The sequence below is a fragment of the Protopterus annectens genome, chromosome 7.part0 (genome assembly GCF_019279795.1).
Source record: "Protopterus annectens isolate FY-2018-M chromosome 7.part0, PAN1.0, whole genome shotgun sequence".
Classification (NCBI taxonomy): Eukaryota; Metazoa; Chordata; order Ceratodontiformes; family Protopteridae; genus Protopterus; species Protopterus annectens.
Window position 1 is genome coordinate 169,553,952 of NC_056739.1, and position 21,907 is coordinate 169,575,858.

At 38.3% G+C, this 21,907-nt stretch overlaps 1 protein-coding gene across 2 annotated transcripts in view; it reads left to right on the forward strand.

Moving 5' to 3' along the window:
• The window catches only part of LOC122806316 (cryptochrome-1-like), a 401,673-nt gene extending 396,822 nt beyond the window's left edge, over nucleotides 1-4,851 (forward strand). For both annotated transcript variants that reach the window (XM_044076633.1, XM_044076634.1), the window contains one exon: nucleotides 4,595-4,851. In XM_044076633.1, coding sequence (XP_043932568.1) covers nucleotides 4,595-4,636 — 42 coding nt within the window. In that variant the 3' untranslated portion in view covers nucleotides 4,637-4,851. The remainder of the gene's footprint in view (nucleotides 1-4,594) is intronic.
• Nucleotides 4,852-21,907: the final 17,056 nt, after the last annotated feature.

Sequence of the window (21,907 nt, forward strand, 5' to 3'; positions counted from 1 at the left end):
GTGTCTCTCAGTTGCAGGCTCCAGACCATCCTTATGCTGTCTTCCCTGTGCCTTCTCCCAAGCCTCTTTCTCTAATCACCATTTTTCACTACCTTCTTCCTCAGGTTTCACTTGCAGGGAGTTTCTAAGGTCATTGGGTTTCATGGCTTCCACCATTCCTATGCTATCTCTAGCCAGGCGTCATATGAGAAAACTACAGTGATCCGTAAAATCAGTATGGCTCCAATATTGTTATCCTCTAGATTTTCAAGTCCCTCTTCTTCCATGCCTCAAATGCTGTATTCAGTGGTGGATTCATCAGCTGTCTCTCAACCCAGTACTTCCTTTTCAGCCCCCAGTTCCCTCTCGGAAACTTTTTTCGATTGCCCCAGACATGTGGTGGGGAGCGTCTTTCGTTCTCCTCAAGGTCCAGGTTCTCTGGCCCCCTCATCAGAGTTCAGACCACATCAGTATCAAGGAGATGAGAGCTCTCATTTTCACATTTCAAACCAATTATCCCCTTCTTTTGCCAGGGCCTGTCAAACTCTTTACAGACTATACTACAGTGATCTGGTACAGCGACCAGCAAGGGAGGACGTGGTCCTACATTGTTTGCAAGGTAGCTCTTCAAGTTTGGTATCTAGCTGTCAAGTATCAAGTGACTCTTGAAGCTGTATACATTTCTTCTGAGCAGAACATAGTGGTGGACGCTCTGACCATGTCCAAAACACAGGCTCATGAATGGATGCTTCACCAAGATGCGTTTCTGGACTTTGTCTATCAGCGGTGTACTTCTGAGGAGATATTTTTGCGTCCCCTTTGAGCAGACATCTTCCTCTTTTTTGCACCAAAGTTCCCAATCCTCTGGCTTGGAAGGTGGGCACCCTATATTTTCCTTGGAGGAGATGTTTCTCTGTGCCTTCCCTCCCCTTCCTCTAATTCTGAGGGTCCTGCTCAAGATAGAGCAAGACTCCCCCAAAATCTTTAGTTCATAAGTGCCTGGAGCCTTTACATATCTAGCCCATAGGATTACCCTGGCATCATGCCACCTGACCTTAGTTCCCAGTGCCTCTGTCGAGTAGAGCCACTGGAGTGATCCCCAGGGCGAATTTTCTATTTCCCATCCACTCATCAAGATCCTGTTGGAGGGCCAGTGAGGTGCTCTGTTTGACATGTATGGGAAGTCTATTCCATAGCATGGGCAGTCTCTGGGTTATGACCCTGTCCCTCCAGCTTGTTCTGGTGATTGTGATAATGCGGTTGAGGTCTCTGGAGGATGTGGTGCAGAGGGATTGGGATTTCTTTAGATGTAGCATTTCTAACAGAGGTGGGTCAGACGTGGCTTTGTAAGTCAAGCAGAGCTTGCCTCTAAGTAGACAATATGAGACCGAGAATACTTGGAGTTTTTTTTAGTCTGTCCATATAGGACAAGTGTTTAAGGCCTAGGGTCCTCTTTGTGAGGTATTTTTGTGGCCTCTCCAGTTGTTGCAGGTGTCTAGTTAGGTGCATGCCAAATGGGGCATTGTACTCGATGATTGGCCTAATGAGGGAAGAGTAGAGAGAGACAATGACCTTTTTCTTCCTGGATGCAAAACCCTTAGTAATGAGATGTGCCACATAGGACTTTCTGACCACAGTGGCAATGTGCTGGTCAAAAAAGAGGTTCCTATCAACCTGTGTTCCCAGATCTCTTATAACGCCTCCTGTGTTCAGTGGACTACCATCGATGTGGTAATTCATGGGAACCAAGATTTTCCCAAAGGGCATGACCCATTTTTTTTGGCATTGAGCTTAAGGCCATGGTTCTGACACCAGTCGTCGGTCTCCGTGAGGCCTTTCTGTAGGATGTCAACATCACTTTGAGTTAATAGCTCCCAACTTGCAATCATCTGCAAAGTTTGTCAGCCAGAGTCCCTTTGTGTTGGCCTGGACTTCAGAGAGGTAGATACCAAACAGGAGAGGACTCGGTACTGAACCCTGTGGGACACCAATCACCACAAGTTACCTCACAGGGTGGACCTATTCACACAAGATAGAGGGGTGTCTCTCATGCATCCTCACTTGTCTACTCTTCAGCTGACATTGGGGGTGATAGGGTTTTTATTCCTTTTAGGCACCTTTTTTCTGAGGACATGCTTAGGGTTCTGCAGGAGGCCAGGAAACCCACTACTTGGCAATCCTACATGTCCATATGGAAGCAATTTTCTGTTTGGTGCCCTGCCCGTAATCAGGATCCACTTTCTGTGGAGATCCCTGTGGTTCTCTTACTTGCACAAATTGCTGTATGCTGGTTTAGCATATTCTGTTAAAGCTCACCTTTTATTTCTGCTTTTCTGGCATTAACTCCTCCTCCGGCATCTTGGTTTGAGGTCAAGCGATTTCTTAAAGATGTCATTCATCTTAGACCTCCCAGGAAACCTATTCCACCTTCCTGGGACTTTAATTTTGTTTTTGAATAATTGATTCAGGCTCCTTTTGAGCCTGTAGCTTCAGCTGCCTTACAGAATTGTACATGGAAGACTGTTCTTTTTTAGTTTTTCATAGGGACAGGGTGTCTGGATTAATCCCTCTTTTATGTCCATTTTGATTGATTAATTGTCTCTTAATCAGTCTATTAATTTGCCCTTCCTTTTTCCTTCTTTGCAGTCTAGTAGTGAGAAGGTTCTTCACACCTTGGATTTGCATAGGCAGCTCGAATATCACTTGAATAACAATTACGCCATTTGCAAGTCTGAGCAACATTTATTTCCTTTCATCCCAGATCTCTAGGTTTGGCTGTTTCTAAGCAAACCATTTCTTCATGGATCTCTAAGGCCATTTCTTTGTGTTAGTCCTCTCATGGAAAAAGCCTTTCTGCCCCTGTAAAAGGGTCATTCTGCCAGGGCCGTGGCTTCCTCCGGTGCTTTTTTCAAAGGATTGGATACCATTTCCATCATTGAGACTGCTACTTGGACCTCTGTCCACAACCTGTACTATGCATTCCAAATGAGATGTTTACTACATGGGTTTCATGATGGCTTTTCTGGGCCTTCCTCCTGCCAGGTTTTTTCTTGAGCTTTGTACTCTCCTTTAGGTTATGAATACTGCAACAGTGATATGGAAGGGCATAGACAGTTGCGTAAAATCTTGCCTTAATAGTAGATGTCCTTTTCTTCACTGTTGCAGTATTCGCTTCCTCCCCCTTCTACACTGCTCTAACATTTTTCTTCTTTTTGGATACACATGTTCATCCTACTTCCTAGGACTCTTGTTCCTCCTGGGGATTCATTTCTGAGGTATGTATGTCTGTACATCACCTTTATGCCCTACGCCTTGAGTGGGGTGCATGCGCATAATGTACAAAGTCTAAAATCCTAAGATTTTGGTATACTGACTGGACATTGGGCTACCCATGGCAGGGAATCCCTTTAGTTAAAAATACTGCAACAGTGAAGAGAAGGACCTCTACTGTTATGGTAAGATTTTACACACCTGTACTTTCCCCAACCCTGGTAATGTAGACATGTCACACATCTGTTGGCCAAACTATAGACTAAATTACTGGCTCATGAGTCATATGTACATAATGTGTGTGTCTGTGTATAAGAGTGTGTGTGTGTGTGTGTGTGTGTGTGTGTGTGTGTGTGTGTGTGTGTGTGTGTGTGTGTGTGTGTGTGTGTGTGTGTGTGTGTAGTCACTTTGGTTGTCTTTTCATTTTGTTCACCTTTAAATGATCGAACCAGAATTGTTGACTGTTTATCAAATTAAAGGATAGGACTTCTCTCCTTCAAACACCCATGTTAAAACTTTGTGAATTTTTCAAGCATGAGTTTTGTGGAGAGGATGGGTCTTCCCCCACCCCCTTTGCAGGACCCATGCTAAAGGCTATTCCAGTGTTTTTACACAATGGCAGTCAGTGTTGTGATTCTGTGTTTTAGAGGCTGAGGAATGTCAAGTTAACCAAAGTGACTAGAACTAAATGTACATCTGTATCTATAACTAAATGTATAACTTTCTCAACACACTGTCCACTCCTTACCACATTTTCTCCCTCTCTTCAGTGTTACACAGTGCTAATTTTATTTTTTTCACAGTGATCTTTAGTGAAATGCTTGTGTGTTTTTTTTTGAACCTGTATCTACTAGAAAACTGTATTGAATAATTCTTTGTATAGACTAGCTAGATGATGTGTATTCAGCATCTTACTATATGTATACTTTTGTACTATCTAATTATTGTATTTTGATTACATTTCTGTGAAGCTTTTCTCCCCGGGCCACTGCTGAAAATGGGCTTCAGGCCCAGTCGGACTTTCCCAGTAAACAAATGTGAATAAATAAATTACACACACACACACACACACACACACACACACACACACACACACATATTTGTAAGCCTCTGCCAGTTGTAGTGCGTTTGCATACAGCCTGTTGCAAGACCACCATATCTTATGGTATCGAATAGCACAATCTGCAGTGTTTGCTTTCTGCACTTCTTTATCAGCACCTTTAATGTAACTGCTACTTCAAGTTTGTGAAAGTATAGTCCTTAAAAATTGTCCTGTAATTTAAATAAATTATTCCTGAATTGTGTTAATCCTCCATTCCAATGAATGTCTATTTTTTCTCAGCAGAACCATGATGGAGCACATGATGTCATCCTTGTGTCTTACTGAATTCGTACTTGCCATGAAGCTGAAACAGTGAAGACGCAGACGCAGCTGGTTTCAGATTGTCGGTTTCAGCTATTATTTTACAGCAGCATTTTACAAGAAAAAAGAGAAAATTCAGAAATATATTTACTGGTGTTTTTTAAACTTCTGTACTACTTTTATTTTCCGATTACTGATGTGAATCTTGTTAATGTGACTTTTTTTACTGAACATTTGTGGATGTCACAACTGACAAGTTTCCATTTGCTACTTTTCTTTGCAAAAATGTTTTTCCTCCTTTTGAGCAGATCTGGCACTTACTTACCCAGTGGCAATGCACTTCTATATGCTAGCTTCCCCATTGTAACCAATGGGTGATGAGATGCATAAATCACATTCCAACTCTTGCTGGATAGGGCTTAGTGTCACGTTGCTGTGTATTTGTCTGCCTTTGCCTCTTTGTTGTATTGTGCATACTTAATGCCCATTTGTAATGGCTGTCTGGTCAGTAGAAACCCTTTTGTACATTCAGCACTTAATGAAGAACTCCAGTTTTGCCAAATTCTGTAGCCACATCCCCCATCCCCACCCCTTCCTAAGACTGGCATGCTGTGATCATGTAATGAAAATATATCAAAACTGTACATTTGTGATTAAGTATAAAAGCTAGTTATAGGATGTATCCATACTGTGCAGGGAGGTACTCCACTCCACATAACTACAGTTGTGTAGTATGATTCTGAACCATAATAGAGCAGGGAAAAAAATCTGGGGATGTTGATCACACCTGGTTTGGCCTTTCTGGAGCAGAGTGAGTAAACCAACAATAGAATGTCCAGATATATTCTCACCAAAATAGATTTCAGAAGCAAAGAGGTCATACTGCTGCTGTACAAGGTCCTGATCAGTCCACACCTCGAGTGTTTTGCATAACTGTGGAGGCTGTACAAGGAAAGGGGAATCAGGGGTATTGGGAGCCCAGAGGGAAGTCCCCAAAAGGGTGTGGGAAGGATGAAAGAGCACTGCTATAGACTAGAGACCCGAAGAGATGGGGATATATTGAGAGTGCCCAGCATCATGTCAGGGAGATGACAGGTGGTCACCCTGAAGAGGAAGGGGCACAGAGAGCAAGCTATAGGGAGCCATCTACTCCCCAAATTTATGAAATTGCATCAGAGAGTTGTGGGGCTTCATAATCTGTTAACCAAAATGAGTAGTGGAGTGGGAATCCACAGAGACATTCAAGAGGACATTGGACCGATGAAGGAAGAGCTGTAAGGATGAAGAGAGGGGCAAAGGGGAAGTAGAATATTAAACTGCACTTAAAAAGGAAGACCAGATAAGCTGATTGTTTTCTCCTGCAGTCAGCATATTTGTTGACAGTAGAACTTTGTAAAAATGAGCAGACACTTTTTAACTTTGTACCAGATTTTAAGCCTGCAGGGCAGGGTTCTGTTAAAGTAAGTCACTTGGATTGCTGGCTAAAAAAAAAATAGTTTTTCCATTGGCTGTGTTGAGTAGTTTCTCACTGAGTAGAGGCAGCGGAATGGCACACCTGATATTTGAAAACTTATAGACAGGATCTGTATCAGAAAAGGCACTTGTGCACCTGACATTTGGACACTCGTGACATATTCTTTCTCAGAGAGACCATCTTGTGCTGCCACAGTGCAGAGTAAAGCCTAAGGATGCTGAATGCCTTAAGTCATTCCAGAAGATAGTTTCACTGTTGTAACTGTGGCAGGCATCCAGAGAAGTGTGAGAGGCCCTCCTGTTATAAACAGGAGTGTAGCCGGCTCATCTGGTACCATTTACTGGTTAAAGAAAAGGACTTTTGCATTCGGATACCATGGCTATAGTTTGGTACTTTAAAAATAGTGTGGAATGAGGTTTTTGCCCACTGCGTGGGAAGCTTTAAATATATGGGAATAGGGGTCTATATTAAAGTCTCAAAAGCCGACAGTGTCGAATCTGACATTGTCAACACAAGAATAGCAAAACTACAGAACATCGAAGAGGTAAACTGAAATCTCTGTAAGGGGAGATTTCCATTTACTTCAATGTAGTGCGGTCTCGGAGTTGGTATATTTAAGTAGGGGAGTGCAGGGGGACTTGCCCCCCCGCCTACACCATTTAGTTTTCTTTGTTTTTTTCGGAATATTCGATGTTTTAACAGTTCTATCACTAAGGGGCGACCTTTAGTGATTCGAACAGTTAAATATTTGATGTTCCAATATAGACCCTGGGAATAGTCAGTCTTAGCCCACAATTTTTTTGATGTCCACATGCATCTTTGGTATAACAGACTGTCTTGTGCAAAGAGACCCAGCCATTGTCTTTGGTTCACAAGTGCTTACTCAGGATGTTCCTGAAGTGGGGGTTCCTGATCTGTAATCTGTTTGTAGCTCTAATGATTGTTACGTGCTGGAGATTTTTCTCCATCTTCTCTCCACTCAGTGAACAGAACAGAGATGTGTTAGTTCAGACAAGCCTTGAGAGCTTATTTTTGCTTTTCCCCTGTTTCATATAACACCTCTTCTAATGACACCTCTGATGAAGACTTTGTTTCACCCTTCCTGGAGGCACACCCAAACCTTCAAGCTGTAAAAATGAAATTACAGCTTGGCTGTTCCACCCCTCCTCCACTCTCACTAATAGCAGAGGGCCAGGGATTTTCACACAGGGTGATCGATATTCTGTTGTAGGGTCAGTGGAAAGAGTTCTCAGTATGGGCTGCACAAGGTAATGTTGGTCTGTTCTTAGACTCCATTTCTAAAGTTCTCCAGTATTTGGTAGAAGTTTTTGACATATGGCTAAAGTCTGCAAGACCTTCCTGAAGGGGGTGTGTCTCACCTACTTAGTCCTGTCAGGGAGCTTTTTCCTCATGGGATCCACCATTTGATGCGGAGAAACTTTTTCCATTTGAGCCAGCATCCACTGCAGATTTGAAGTTTTTGACTTAGAAAAAAAATGTTTTTGGTAGCTGTTAACTTCTGACAGGAGGATTTGTAAATTGCAAGCATTGTTTTTTAACCATCCATATCCAGATGCCCCCAGAAAATGGTTCCTTGAGGACTAACCCATCATTTTTGCTGAATCACAACTGAGTCAGACATTAATCAGTCTTTGTCTGCATTGTGTAGAGACTAGTACAACTTGTGAGAATTTATTATATGTTGTGTAGATATTCAAAGAAAACTGAGGAATGCTGTGGGCAGGACTAAGTTTAAGAAGGGATGTCCAGTTAGTTTATTTTGCTTCCCAGAAAGTTGGACAAGTGATAACCAAGCTTTACATGGCTTTGTCTACCAGGCGTATGGGAAGGAACTGCTAGGTTTGCTTAAAGCTCCTTCTGTCATGATTGTGGCTACGTGGGTGTTCCCCGTAAGGCATCCTTGGATGACAGCTGTATAGTCACAACTTAGTCCTCAGTGGACAGCTTTGCTAGACATTATAAGCAGGACATTAACTCCAGGTCTCTCTGTTCATTTGGAGCTTTAGTGGTGAAGGATATGTTTCTGTAGGCCAGTCACCCAGGAGGATTAGCTAGGGCCTCTGGCCTCAAATTTTAGATTTTAATTCTCTTTAGGCAAATATTACCATAATGCTAGATCTGTGTTAACCAACCCTCTATCTATCCGTGTGTGTGGATACAGGAGTATCTGTTGGCAGTTTACTTGCATTATTTTCAAATTGACGTGTTTCAGAAACTGAAGAACAGAGGCAACTGACATAGGGTATCTTGGGAACGGGGAAGTACAAATGTTGGTTAGGAAAGTTGTATCTGCTGAGTTGAGTATGCTTTGTACATTGTATCCAAAAGGTTAAAGAAGATTACATTTCACAGTCAGATTTAGCATTATGTTCAATACGTAACTTCTGTTTACCTCATTTACACTATACCATATGCAGTCTGTGTGATCTGTAGTCAGTTCTGAAGAAACGCTGTAGTATTTTTAAGTTCTACCTTTGACCTTCTGTCAGGATTTGCATAGAACAGCTTACTTCATTGCACATGATAAGTTAACACCACAGACTTTTATGGCTGGGTTACTATATACTTCATTCATGCTTAAAGGGAACTGTGCTGTCATAGCAGTTTATTTGTGGTAAGCTGCAGCCAGGTGATTAATTGACTTAAGCTTGGCCATTTCCCCACTTGACTTGTTCATTCCTCCATTTGGCCCTGTGGAGCATGCCTCATCTGCCCATGGTGCCTTCCCAGGTTGGAATTCTTAATGGTAACTGTAACTCAGTTATATATAATGGAGGTGGGGAAAGGTTGTTGCCAGTTGACTATCATAATGGCTTATGAGGATTTTTGGCAAGAATCCGACACTATACATAACTAGTGTACCCGTTTTGTGAGCAAAGGTGTGTGCATTAATTTGGTGTGATGATTCACCTGATAGATATTTCAACTTTGTGTGTTATTTTTTTTAATCAGGCTATGAGAAGTAAAATTGATAGAATAGCACACTGCATGTGGTCAGCACTTTCCTTTTCAGTCACCATCAGTGAAGGTTGTAGGACCTCTCGACTTCCTAGTAGTTAACTACGGCATATTTGACAGTAGCAGAGGAGATGAGCCTTTCTACAAATATGGGTGTAGTGCATCGTCAGGGATTTTGTTTAATTTTATTCAAGCTAGAAAATCTTTAAAGCTGCTTCACTTATAGTGTAATTAGAATGCATAGTTGTAATTTGCAAAAGAAAAAGGAGATAAACTAGATAGGTTGTCATCATTTGCCAGTGGATCTTTGTGTGTGTGAGTAATATGCATTTATCTGTGATACCTTATACTGCAGCTCTAAGCAGTGTTGAATGATACTTGCATCTCCCTGTATATGTCATCAGTGCGTTGCTCTCACTTGGTATGTTTTTTCATTGGTTCTGATGTACTGGTGCATTAGCGCTTGGCTTGTCCTCGTGGAAGTTCATGCGTGGGATTTGATGTCTTGCAGGATGAGTCAGACTGCTTCATACTCTTAAAGTATAGTCTGGTGTCCTCTGCAGCACACTTCTAACTTCATATTTTGGACATCCTGCCGTGTGCTTTCTTTCTGATCCACTGTATGAGTGGCTCCTGCAACAACTGAAACGGTGACCAAAGTTGTACGGCATTTCTTGCAGTGAATGTTTTCTCAGCATCTGCTTTATTCCTTCAGGGGTGTATGAGTTTCCAACATAACCACATCTGCATTTCACACCATGTTCTTGTGAAGGGTTCTCACTGTGATGAAAAAAAGTACTTAGCTCCTTTGAATCGCCATGAAGCTAAACATTTGACTACTTTACTTGGTTAGTTGAGCTTTATCAATTGGTTAACAGCTTTTGAGTGCTCAGACTGCATACTATGTAGTAGAGTAGAAATCTTACTTTTAGTTGTATACGACAATATTTTTTTTTCATCCTGTTGTCTGAGAACTAAGTTTAGTCTCGTCTCTGGTTCTTTATAACTTCTGTTTAGAGAGTCTATAGAGTTTTTGGATGAGATTCAGCTGCAATGAATGTCTCTGTATTTTCATCACATGAAACTGTATGCGTTTTATACAAGGTTTTTCTACCTCTGCCTGCCATCAGCTTTTACTGGGTGTTTGTTCAATGCCAATTTAGTGTTTTGTTATAGAAATAACTGATAACGTGGGTGTGGTATATTGAAGATTTACCCACGGTTGGAGTGCTTTAATCATAAAGGTAAAGCCAACAGTGGGCAAATCTTCAATGTACCACGCCACAGAGTCTGTTATTGCTATTATACAATAACATTAAATGTCTTTGTATAGTGGCACCGTGGTGTTCTTCCGCTTTGTTTTCCCAGTTGTGCTGCTTTGTTGATGTACTGCACATGTGTGTGGGACTTCCATTCCCACATTTGCACAGAACATCAGTGCTTTGGAAAGCAAGCAATGGAGATGAGAAGATCTCCAGTGCTTGCTTATTTTTAAAACAAATTTACAGGATAATTCACTGAGATGCTGTCTCCACCAGTAACTGTACCTCAGATAATTAAAAAACAGCTTAATTTTCTATCTTATTGGACATCTCCCTGGCACTCCAGATATGCGGTTAACAAACTGAAACTGCATTTTCAGCCCTTCCAAGACAACTTAATTTGATACAAGTGTTCCAGTTAATTCTTAAAGTTTCCTGGTATAGCTGTTAATAAGCATTTTTGTATATTACTGCAGTGTGGTTATCCCATAAAGTGATGGGCCAGTGTAACTCATATGGCAGCCAACAATAGAAAAAAAAAAGTCTGGCCGCTCAGTGATAGTTTAGCTGCCAGACTTTTATCATTGGTATATTCTCAGTTTACAACAGGCACACTGGTTAGAGTGACCAATGAGCGTGCTCCTTTTTCACTGTTAATGGCCAGTCATTTTATAATGTATTTGTTATTGTCAGTGTGGTACTTTGTATTTTTTGCCGCTATTTCTTTGTGCTTGATGCTGTAGCTAGGGATAGTTCTTATCCCTAAATAAAGAGGGACTCTGTGGCTTTTTCATGGAAAATAGGGTGGGTGTTTTCCTTCCTGGCCTGTCTGCTTCTGTAATCACCCTATCTGGGGTTCTGTAGTGCTAGCACAAAGTCTACCTTCGAGTCAAATTGCAGGAAACAAGAATGTGCTTTGAGTTTTGCTTCATTTGAGCAGTTACAGACATGTTTGAGGATTACCTTGTGGTTTCCTTTGTTAGACTAATTTGCTAAACACTCCTCTCTCTAATCCTACTATAAGGTCTTTATTAGAGCTTTTGAAGTATTTAGCTTTCTAGGCCTTTCTCCTGGTGTATGTCATCTGGAGTTATAAGATCCCAGTCTTTCTCTGTCCAGTTTTGTGGGCAATGTCACATTTGAAAACATAATAACTTGCTCTTTTATTTTGCAGGACCATCAGTCCTTGGGAATTGCATATTTTTGTTAACAAGAAGTCTATTAAGACAGACCTGCCACCTTTGCAGTAACATATCGTTGCTGCAATGCTGGAATTTATGGCTACCTGTTTTAAAGATGTGCTCATAACTTGTACATTTTTAGCCTTGCTTTCCCTATTTACAGTTAAAATTGCAGTGAGGCTTCAAGAATGACAACACCCCAGCTTCAAATCACTGTCGATTTCCCTAAGATTTCACTGTAGCTGTATTAATGCATCTTTAAACCAGTTGTGGCTTTCTGTTCAGCAGAAATCGCTTAGCATTTTAGGCACTCTACTTTCCTTAACCTTAATTGCAGGCCAGTGTAGTGCTTTCTGATTTCGACAAGACCTTTTTGTCTTTTACAAGGCAAGGGTTTTGCAAAGTCAGTGTAAAAATGATGGGGGGGGCTTGGAAATATTTCTCAGAAAACATTTTGCTGTGAAATAAGTCAATTTCTGTGCTGAGGCATTGCTTCTACCCCCCCCCCATATCAACCAAGTCTCACTGCAGATTGTACTGTCTGAATGTCTGCCTTCAAAGTTATTTTATTGTGGGTCCCATGGCCCCTTAATGGGTATAAGACATGCTCTGTTTTTCAGTCTGTAAATTGTATAGACTTGTGTCTTTAGTCACACATCAAGACAGTGGTCCCCAAACTCATCACTTATAAAATCTTCTGTTTTTAATTTTCGTTCCTTCACTGTGTCATTTTAGTGGTCTGTCTGTCCTGTACATTTTCCTGATGACCTGGTAGTCAAGCATCTGTTGTGTGCTGAATGGGTACATTACTGTATGAAGGATCATTATCTGCTTACAATCCATTCAAACTTCTGCATTAATATGTTGGCTCCATGCTCAGTTAATACATATGAGGCTTTAGTTTTCTTCAGTAGAAGTGTGCACGTGGTCTGTCTGTCAGACGTGTCCTGTATTTGAACCACTCCCTGTAATCAGCAGAACACATATCTTCTCAGTGTTTTGCAGATTTGTTGCCTCTTGTGGTTGTGTGATGTCATTGCAGGTTCAGAGTTGTAGATTGCTTTACTAGTCTTTGTGAATTCCATTTCACTCCTGTACTTCCAAGGACAGCCTTAAATATAAGTACACTAAATGATGAGCTAGTCCCCTAAGGGAGTGGAGCGAACACACCTGGATTGGGTGCAGAAGGGGATGGGGCATACCAATTCTCTTAGATGATTGTAGGGTTGGTATCATGCTTGCAAAGGCCATCCCCACATTCTCCCCTTACGAGTCACCTGACGAGCTGCAGGAGCAGTTTCCGCACACTACCTGGGTCACTTGTTTGAGCACTAGCTGGTGTACCATGTGATTTCTTTTTTTTTTTTTTTTTATTACTGATCACATCTAACCCTGTCTTCTGTCATGCTGTCTCTTAATAGTACTTGTATATTAGCCCATCAAGCAAGGTTGTGATTGGTAGTTGGAAGTATTTTGTCACATACAAGGAAAGTGTCTGTAGGCAATAATGTCCTGGTGTTAATCTTCAAAATCATAGTTTAAATTGTAAAGTTGTATGTAACCAGACTGTGATAATATTGGTGCTTTCTACTGATCTGATTAGTTCTATAAAGTGTAGTTCCTAACAATACAGCCAAAATGTTGTACTGTGTACCATAACCCTGTGCTTCTGGTTCTCTCAGGAACTGTGGATAAATCATAGTGTCTGGGATTTTCATGTTACATGCTTACAAATGTATTGTTACTGTGTCTCTGTGAGAATGTGTCCAGCATTTCAGCACTGCCGTTACATGATTTTTAATTTAGGCCTTGTAGGTTTTAAAATGTAAACTTATTTAATTTTGTTTGATTTTCCCCTAGCCTGAAAAATGCCACTTCATGTCAGTTTATCTTGACTGAGTACCAGTGCTCTGTGTTCTATTTTTCACTCAATTTGATGCCTTTTTGATTATTTTAATGTACTGGGATGAATGACCCAGGGTGGCTGTTTGCATGCAGTGTTAGTGCAACAGACATATAGCTTGCATGGCTTAATTAGTCACTCAGAAGCAAGTGAAACTGTGCTAGGAAACATTACTAAGGATCTGTTGAAGGAGACAGTTTAATGCATAGTGACTACTACTATGGTATGCAGATCGTAGCATGCATTCCATTGGGCAGCACTTAACTACTTGTATCTGATTGGGGAGTTGGGGATGGAGCCAGAGTCCAACCAGCAGCATGTCTCTCAACCAATCAGGGACAAATCCAGAAATAATCAGACACTTTTTAAAAATAATAGCAATATTAACTTGAGATATTGACACAATAAGAGAATGTGGATTAATATACATTTTTGAAGTAAGAGACGTATAGAACTCTTAATCATTTATTGAAGGTATTTCATCATCTTTTCTCCAAAATTCATCAGTTTTAGGAGAGATTAAGAGGTGCAGAGCTAAAATTTGAGTCAAAATATGGGACATTCCTGAAAATCGGGGACATGTTAGAGTTATCAACTCCCTGGAAATGTATTACACACTGCAGACACTCCACTGAAGAATGCATCAAAGGACCTAATATGATCCATTGAAACAACAATGCAACCATATTAAATAAACATTAAAAGCACACTGAAAGACTAAAAAAAAAATCCTAGAGGAAAAATAACGGTCAGTAAAACGTAGCCCATAAAAACAAAAGCTCTTTGTTTTGTGTAGGTAAAGAACTTCATGAAGATGACCTAATACATGCATCAGCCTAGCAATAAAATGTAATTGCATTATATGGCAAAATTTACAAAAGGTGCACATGTAGTTATCTTGTCAAATTATGTTAGAATAAACACTCAACAGCATGGTAATTTGATACTGAGCTGACGTAGTAGGATTCGGGCAGATTGAACATGATGATAAGAGTTGTCCCTGTCTCATTGCTACTTATTCCAAAGAAATGTCCCAAGTTGTGTCCACATAGAAATAGGATGTAGACTAGACAGACTTTTTAGTACTGAACCAGGAATTTCCCTTTGTGTTTAAAGGCCAGTTTTATTTTGAGCTGCAGTGCATATTCTGAAATGGAAAATTGCTTTCCATGAGTACATCCTACTAGTGGACAAGTGTGCTTTCCAGAGTCACTTCTTTCTCTGACTGACTGCATAAATTTGCAGAGAACTTGACACTGGGTATTGGCAGTCAGTATTAAAAATATGGTCTAAAACTTTAAAGGAGTAACTCCATTTCCTACCTTTCTTTTATTTTTGTAATTTCTGCCAGAAATCCAGAAACACATTGATATGTTTTCTTGTAGTTTAGTTTGTCATAATGCAGGGCCTTTTCCACTATGCTGTGAAGTGTATCCCATTTACAAGCTTGGTAATACAGCAAATGCTTGTAAGAACTCTCCATTCATTATGACCCTGAATTTAAAAACACAACATTCCTAACTGATAAGCAGAGCAAAGCATTTGGTCTCGTCAAGACGTATACTGTTCTGACAACTGTCTGTGCTTTCAATCTGCCACCCAACACCATTGATGGTAGCAGTTCAGGTTAACAGTAACAAAAATAGTAATATTTTCTGTACACAGTGCATTTATTTTACTTGCTGCTTGTCTTTAAGGCATATCTACCAAATCAGTACAATAAAATGAGGTGTTGTGGCAACTTGGTTATAGCCAGCTTGCTGTAAACCTGCTTATTTAAAATAACATATTGGAAGAATAGCATGTTGACTAAACCTTAAAAATATATACAATTCAGAAATAAGATCTTAGAATTTTTGTAGGTGCCCCTTGGTTTTGTATAAATATAAATAAGTTAAGTATATGCTTATATATATATATATATATATATATATATATATATATATATATATATATATATATATTGGCTCCAGTATTCTACAATCAAGAAAAAGTGGTCCATTCAGAATTAAAAAAAAAAGCTGACTGCTCCTCCTCCTCTGTAATCTGTTGAACAGCATAAGCAAACATGGAGAACAGGGCTCAAAAAAAGAAATATTAAGTGGACCCTATGGTAAGCTTGGGTGTGTTCTTTGAAATTATACCATGAGCTGTATTTCTAACTTGAATTTTGACAGATGTTGACCCAGCTGCAAGTTATCCATGGTGGAAAAAAAATATTTACTTTGTCATCCAGACAGTTCCTCTTTTGAAACTTGTGCCTTTTTGTTAGTATCTAGCCGTCCTATTAGTGGTACTTTGTGTAGATGTTTAGTGCTGTGTTGAATGTGTGTAGTTCATGAAACTGTTCCTTCTAGGTATGACCACACATTATTTTTCTGAGCAGTCTTGTACATGTGAGGCAGCTAAAAAAATTGTCAGGGCCAGGATAGAACAGACGTGTAATAAAGCCTCTTAACTAGTCCCGCTGACTAGTACTCTGTAGCGTATGGATGGTGGTAATTGGCACTGTTGACTAGTACTCTGCAGTAATTATTATCCCTTCCAAATGTTGTAAGTTTAATGAGGTTTACATGTAACACGTTCATGAGTGCTGTAGTAAAACACCTGTGTTAATTTTATGTTCCAAGTGTTACATTTTTTGAGACTGTGGCTCAGATAAATGTGAACATGACACAAAAGCTGGTTCTAAAAATGAAATAGGAACATTTTTCTGGTACTTTGTCAAGGTAAATGGTTGAATGCATCTGTGTTTATCCACATCAGCTAAGAAGCCAATATAAACTAGCTATGTGTGTGTTAAGGCTGCTTATTCACATTGTCTTTGTTTCAGGCTACCACAATATTTCACATTTCAGAACCTGAAATGTACTTGCAAGTGTGAAAATGTTAGCATACCGACACCCATAAATGCAAGAGCCTGATCCTTTAATTCATAATGCATAATACGTAATGAGAGTAGGCATTATTTTCAAGTACAATGTTTTCTTATGTACTGTATTATCAGTCTGGGGAGTAAAGCTGCTCTGTTCTGAAAACGGCTCCTTTTTTGTAAAAACAAGCTGTGTTATGGATAAGAAGAACGTGTGCTGTAATCCAACAAAAGAGAGCCATTTTAAAGGGTTTGTTATACAAACTGGAAATTACCCATACTTGCTGCTTTTTATATACTTCATATAGCAGGCATTTTCTGATCCACTTATATCAACCGGGGGCACCTTTCAAGGGTATTATCTATAAAGGTTTACACTGTAAAAAAAAAATGAGCAGAATGGAAGGGTGCATTAATGTTATAGTAGTTGCACTAAAAAACATTAAATGTTTTTACAATTACTTAGCATTTATACTTGTTGCTACTATGATCATATTGTTTCTGATTAGTGATGAGTTTTACCTCGGTAATGTGTGATTGTTAAGAAATGTATGGATGGCTGTGAGAAAGTTTAAGTAGTGAAATCAATGTAATATAGAAAAAATGTTTCATATTTACTGCTGTGCTTGTCTATGTCTTGTCATATTTATACAGTGCAGTCAAGAGTAAAACCTCACAGAGTAAGACTTTATTTTTTAGCTAATGAGGAATTCTTTATAAAGAGAAGTGTTTTATTTTAATGTTGAGTACATCTTTGGCCTTTATCACAACTCTATATAAGTCCGATTCAAACCCTTAACCCCGTGGGAGAACTGCATAAACGGTGCCTAATGATCTTGTGCCCACTGCTAAACTTACAAACTTACTGTGAATATCCATACATCATATTTATATATTTATAAAAGACTAATTTTCCAATCAGAGTACATTGTTTTAAGACCATAAAAACTGCAAATTAGTATTTGGCATTCATTAGAGCTATGCCTTTCTTGAATTACGACTATGATCTCTCTAATTGTGTAGGCAGTCTTAGTTACACATTCAAAATTAAATCAATTTATATAAACATTAAAACTCTGCACAAGTGTAGAGAACTGGTACTTGTCCAAAGCAATATTTTTCTGTTACAGCACAGGTTCTAGTTCTCTATAATAAAATACTGAGTATGGATGTTTAATTTGTTCGTTTTTGTCTGTTTAGATGTATTTTAAGGGTTTGTTCACAGCCAAAGTACTACAAGTCAATCAAATGAACATCTCTGTTTTACATTTACAGTCTTGAAAATGTTTTTTTTTTTTTTTTTCAGTAATGTGGTTTCCTCAGGAATTAAAATGTTGTTCTATTTGTTTCTTGTGTCTTTATTGTACTTCTGTAATGTGTCATATGTTTCACTTTTACTTTTCTTGGTATGTAAAAGATCGGGTAATACAAAATGAATATCAAAATGAAAGTTTTTGGTAGCTGTGGCTGCGCACACTTTTAAAAAAAAAATTTTAAGAACCATAGTGGCAACAATCAGTAAAGCAAGTTTCGGTTTTAAAGTGATATTAATACACTGTCCATAAAGACAACTGTGCAAGGTACACTTGTATGTTTTCATCTCCAAATTTAGATACCTTTGACATTTGTTTAGTACTGTAGTGGGGGTTAGTAAACAAACATTGCTCAGTCGGAACATTTTGTTTCTTCATTGTCTGCAGGTCCTCTGATGAACATTGAGCAGCTCTTCTCTTGTGACATATGTTACATCCAATATGTTTAATGCCAGCCGCCTTCCCTCCTTTCTTTTTTCCCCCCAGTAAGCCTATCAAAGTACATTACAGTTAGAAGGTAGAAAGTCCAGAAGCAGCTGTGAAGCCTATTTCTTTCATTTGTATATTGAGAAAATTCTAAATTAAGAGAAGGATAGTAAAAACAGCTCGAAGAACACTGTAACAGTAGATCCTTGAATCATATAGCTGCCTGATGTTGTGTATACATTACATATAGTGAAATAATGAGCTGTAGATAAAACAAAACCCTACTGGAGAACAAACTTTCTCCCATGAGGTATTAATCTATGAGAAGATATTAATCTACAAAGAGATCTCATTAAAAAGATGTCTACTGCTTCATAGCAGCATATTAAACCTCCATGAAGCATCGACAAAAAAAAAAAAAACCTGCTGCTATAATTATTAACCTCACTGACTGTGGTTTTAAGAGCATCAAATTGCAAGTGTGGAGATAAAGTAAAAATAAATGAGTAAATAAAGATAAAACTGAAGTAATAAATGTAACTGCTGCAGCAGCACCGGTTATAAGAGCCTGCCAGTTCACTTCCTTTCATTAAGCATGGAACTTTTTTTTTTTTTTTTCAAAATCTATTTCAATTTTCTTTTTTCAAATAATAATACAGTAACTCAAAAACACAAATAAGCAATACAAATAAAGAAAACCGACAACAATCTTGTTCCTAGAAAATTATACACACACACACACACACACATTTTATATATATATATATATATATATATATATATATATATATATATATATATATATATATATATATATATATATACACACACACACACAAGAAGTCACTACATAGTCAAGTAAAGTATGAGAATTCTTATGTTCATTTGGTCTCATAAGGGATATTTAGAATGGGGATAGTCTATATATAAAGTAAAAATAGAAATGTAACTATTTATTTGTATGTTTAGGGAAAATATCTAGTTACACGTATACTAAGAAAAGGAAGAAGATGCAAGAAAGACTGGTTATACTACATTAATTTCTTATTTGAAGGTTAGCTTTTCATGACAATTTGTAGGCAAATTTTATTTGTCAAGAATTATATCTAGCAAGTAACCCCAATATTTTTGGTAATAGCATTTGTTTTTGAATAAATTAATTTGTGAGATGAGATATATTTGATAGCAAGATTGCTAAAATTTTCCCATGTAATTGGTGACATGACATTCCAATTCTTTGTAATAAAGAATTTAATAAGGGCACGCATCGTAATAGACATTTTAATATTTTTGGGAGTTGATTGATATTAATGTACAATATAGCTGTCTTCCAAGTAAGGGTTGATTTTTCATATCTCATCTTCTCTAATCTTACTCTCAAGGAACACCATAAGTTGTGTATCTTAGTACAGTTCCACATGACATATAAAATATCAGCTGTTTGATTCGGACAATGGAGACATACAGGCGAAAAGTTAGGATTGAATTTATTTAATTTAAATAAGGTATAATATAGATTGTTATTTACCATAATTTGTGTATATAACAGCTTCTTGATAGGAATGAATTTAATTGTATTTTCAATGGCTAGTTTCTTATTTCCTTCAGTCAGTGATTAATTTTTCATTTGCCAATAGTTTGAAAATAATAAAGAATTCTGATGTTTTGCACTCATTACAATTTTATAAGTCCTAGAAATAGTTTTCCCTTTAATCGCAAGATTTTCAAGTATTAATTTAACTAAATCTATGTTCTGTAAGTCAGTGTGTATTTGTGAGAATTCAGCATTTATAAGATGATGAAGTTGGTTAAGGATAATTCTATATTTCATAGGAAGTTTGAGTTCAAGTCTCATTTGCCCCCATGTTAGTCTTTCCATTGGTATATATCCCATATTGTGTCGTCTTTTATCCGGGGGTAGTTTGTTAGATTTACTGGTTTATTATTTATTAGTAAATTAGGATTTAGATGCAATGGTTGTATAAGGGCAAAAGCGTCAGCTAATTGCAATGATTTAAATAGTTTCTGTGTTGTAAGAATCATGTTTTTAATTAGTGGGTGTAAATTCTTCGTGTATATGCTACCCTGGTTTAAATTCAAGAATGGTAAGGATTTGATATTACAGCCAAGGTATTTCAACTGTTCATACCAGATTTTGGTCCACTGGGGTGTCGAAATATTTATATACGAGCCATAGTTTATTATTTGTATTAGTCTGTATACAGTAATTATACTATAGCAAAGCTTAAAATCAGGTAACCCCAATCCTCCCTTATCTTTGGCGAGTACAAGTTTTGCATATTTAATTCTGGTAGATTTGGGATACCATAAGAATCTTGATATAGATTTTTCCATGGCAAGGAAGAAGTTTTGGGGAATATTTGAAAAGGTAGCATTTAATTGAAAGAGTATTCTTGGTAGAAAATTCATCTTGACAACACTAGCTTTTGACAGTAGAGACATATTAATGTTCTTCCATCTATCCATATTGTTTTGAATACTAGTCCATGTAGTTAATAGGTTATTGTTTATAATATCTTTGAAGTCTGAAGTAAATATTATTCCTAGATATTTTATCTGGTAGTTTTGTTTTGATCTCACTCATAGGAAAGTACAATTCTTTATGCCCTATAGGATTGAGAGGAAATGTGTGACTTGTTTAAATTTAAATTGTGATTTGAAACTACCGAGAACTCATCAATAACTTTAAGTATTTTTGGGAGGTCAGTAGTGGGGAGTTAGAAGTATATATTTAAGTCATCAGCAAAGGCCGAGTAAATAAGATTTGTATTGTGGATTCTGGGAATAAGATGAAATTTTTTTTGTGAAATAAACAGAAGGAGGGGTTCTAGATAAAGATTAAATGGGTATGGTGAAAGAGGACATCCTTGTCTTGTATCATTGGATAAGAGTATAGGGTTAGTTATAAGTTTATTTACCTGTATAGTGGTAGAAGCTTTCTTATACAGAACCTGGATCATTTTAATGAGTTCTTTAGGAAAACCATATAAAGGCAGTATATTAAAGAGAAAGTGTAAGTTTAAAAGCTTTAGTTGCATCTACTGTAAGGGCATATCTGGGGCATTTATCCCTATTAAGTAGTCATTAAGCATGGGTCTTTAAAAAGCCAAGCTCAGCAAGCAGGCAAAAAATAATAAAAAAATGAATTAACAAAAGTAACTGGAATACCAGCAGCAGTTACAAGGTTCTGCCACTTCCCTTCTCCTCTTGGGCATGGATAAAAAAGCACAGGTGACTAAATCAGCAGCAGTTATAGTGTGGGTGGGTGGAGCTCTAATGCTTTGCACTGTGTGATATTACTGTAGCTGTATTTATGCATTTCCTCATTAGTTGTTTACAGTAATTATAAAACATCTGAGATGCACAAAGTGAAGAAAGCAACTGTATTTGTTGGGCACAATGTGTGTGAGTATGTCTATGCCTGTGCATTTCTATATGCATATTTACATCTGAGTCTACCCCTTCGTGTATGTGTGCTTGAGTATATAGACATTCCCTGGGATTCAGCAAGCTCTGCACGGAGTGCAGGAATAATGCAAGAGCTGCTGCAGGCAATATAGCTGAAGAGTGATCCTGGAACGAGCTCCCAGGACGTGCACAAGCACTTCTACACTATTCCAGCACGGACACCATTGCTATAGGTTCATAGGTTCATACTAGGCTCTCTGCCCTAGGGCATTTATAAGCCTAGCCAGAGTGTGTTTGGCTTTCGCCACCCATTTTAAATTAATTTTGCTATGCCCTTTTTCGAGGTTAATATACTGTGCCTCTGTCTAACAGTGACACAGAAGTGATACCCGGGGTAAACCTACGATCTCCCATCCACTTGTCTAGATTCCTCTTGAAGGGAGTCAATGAGGGACT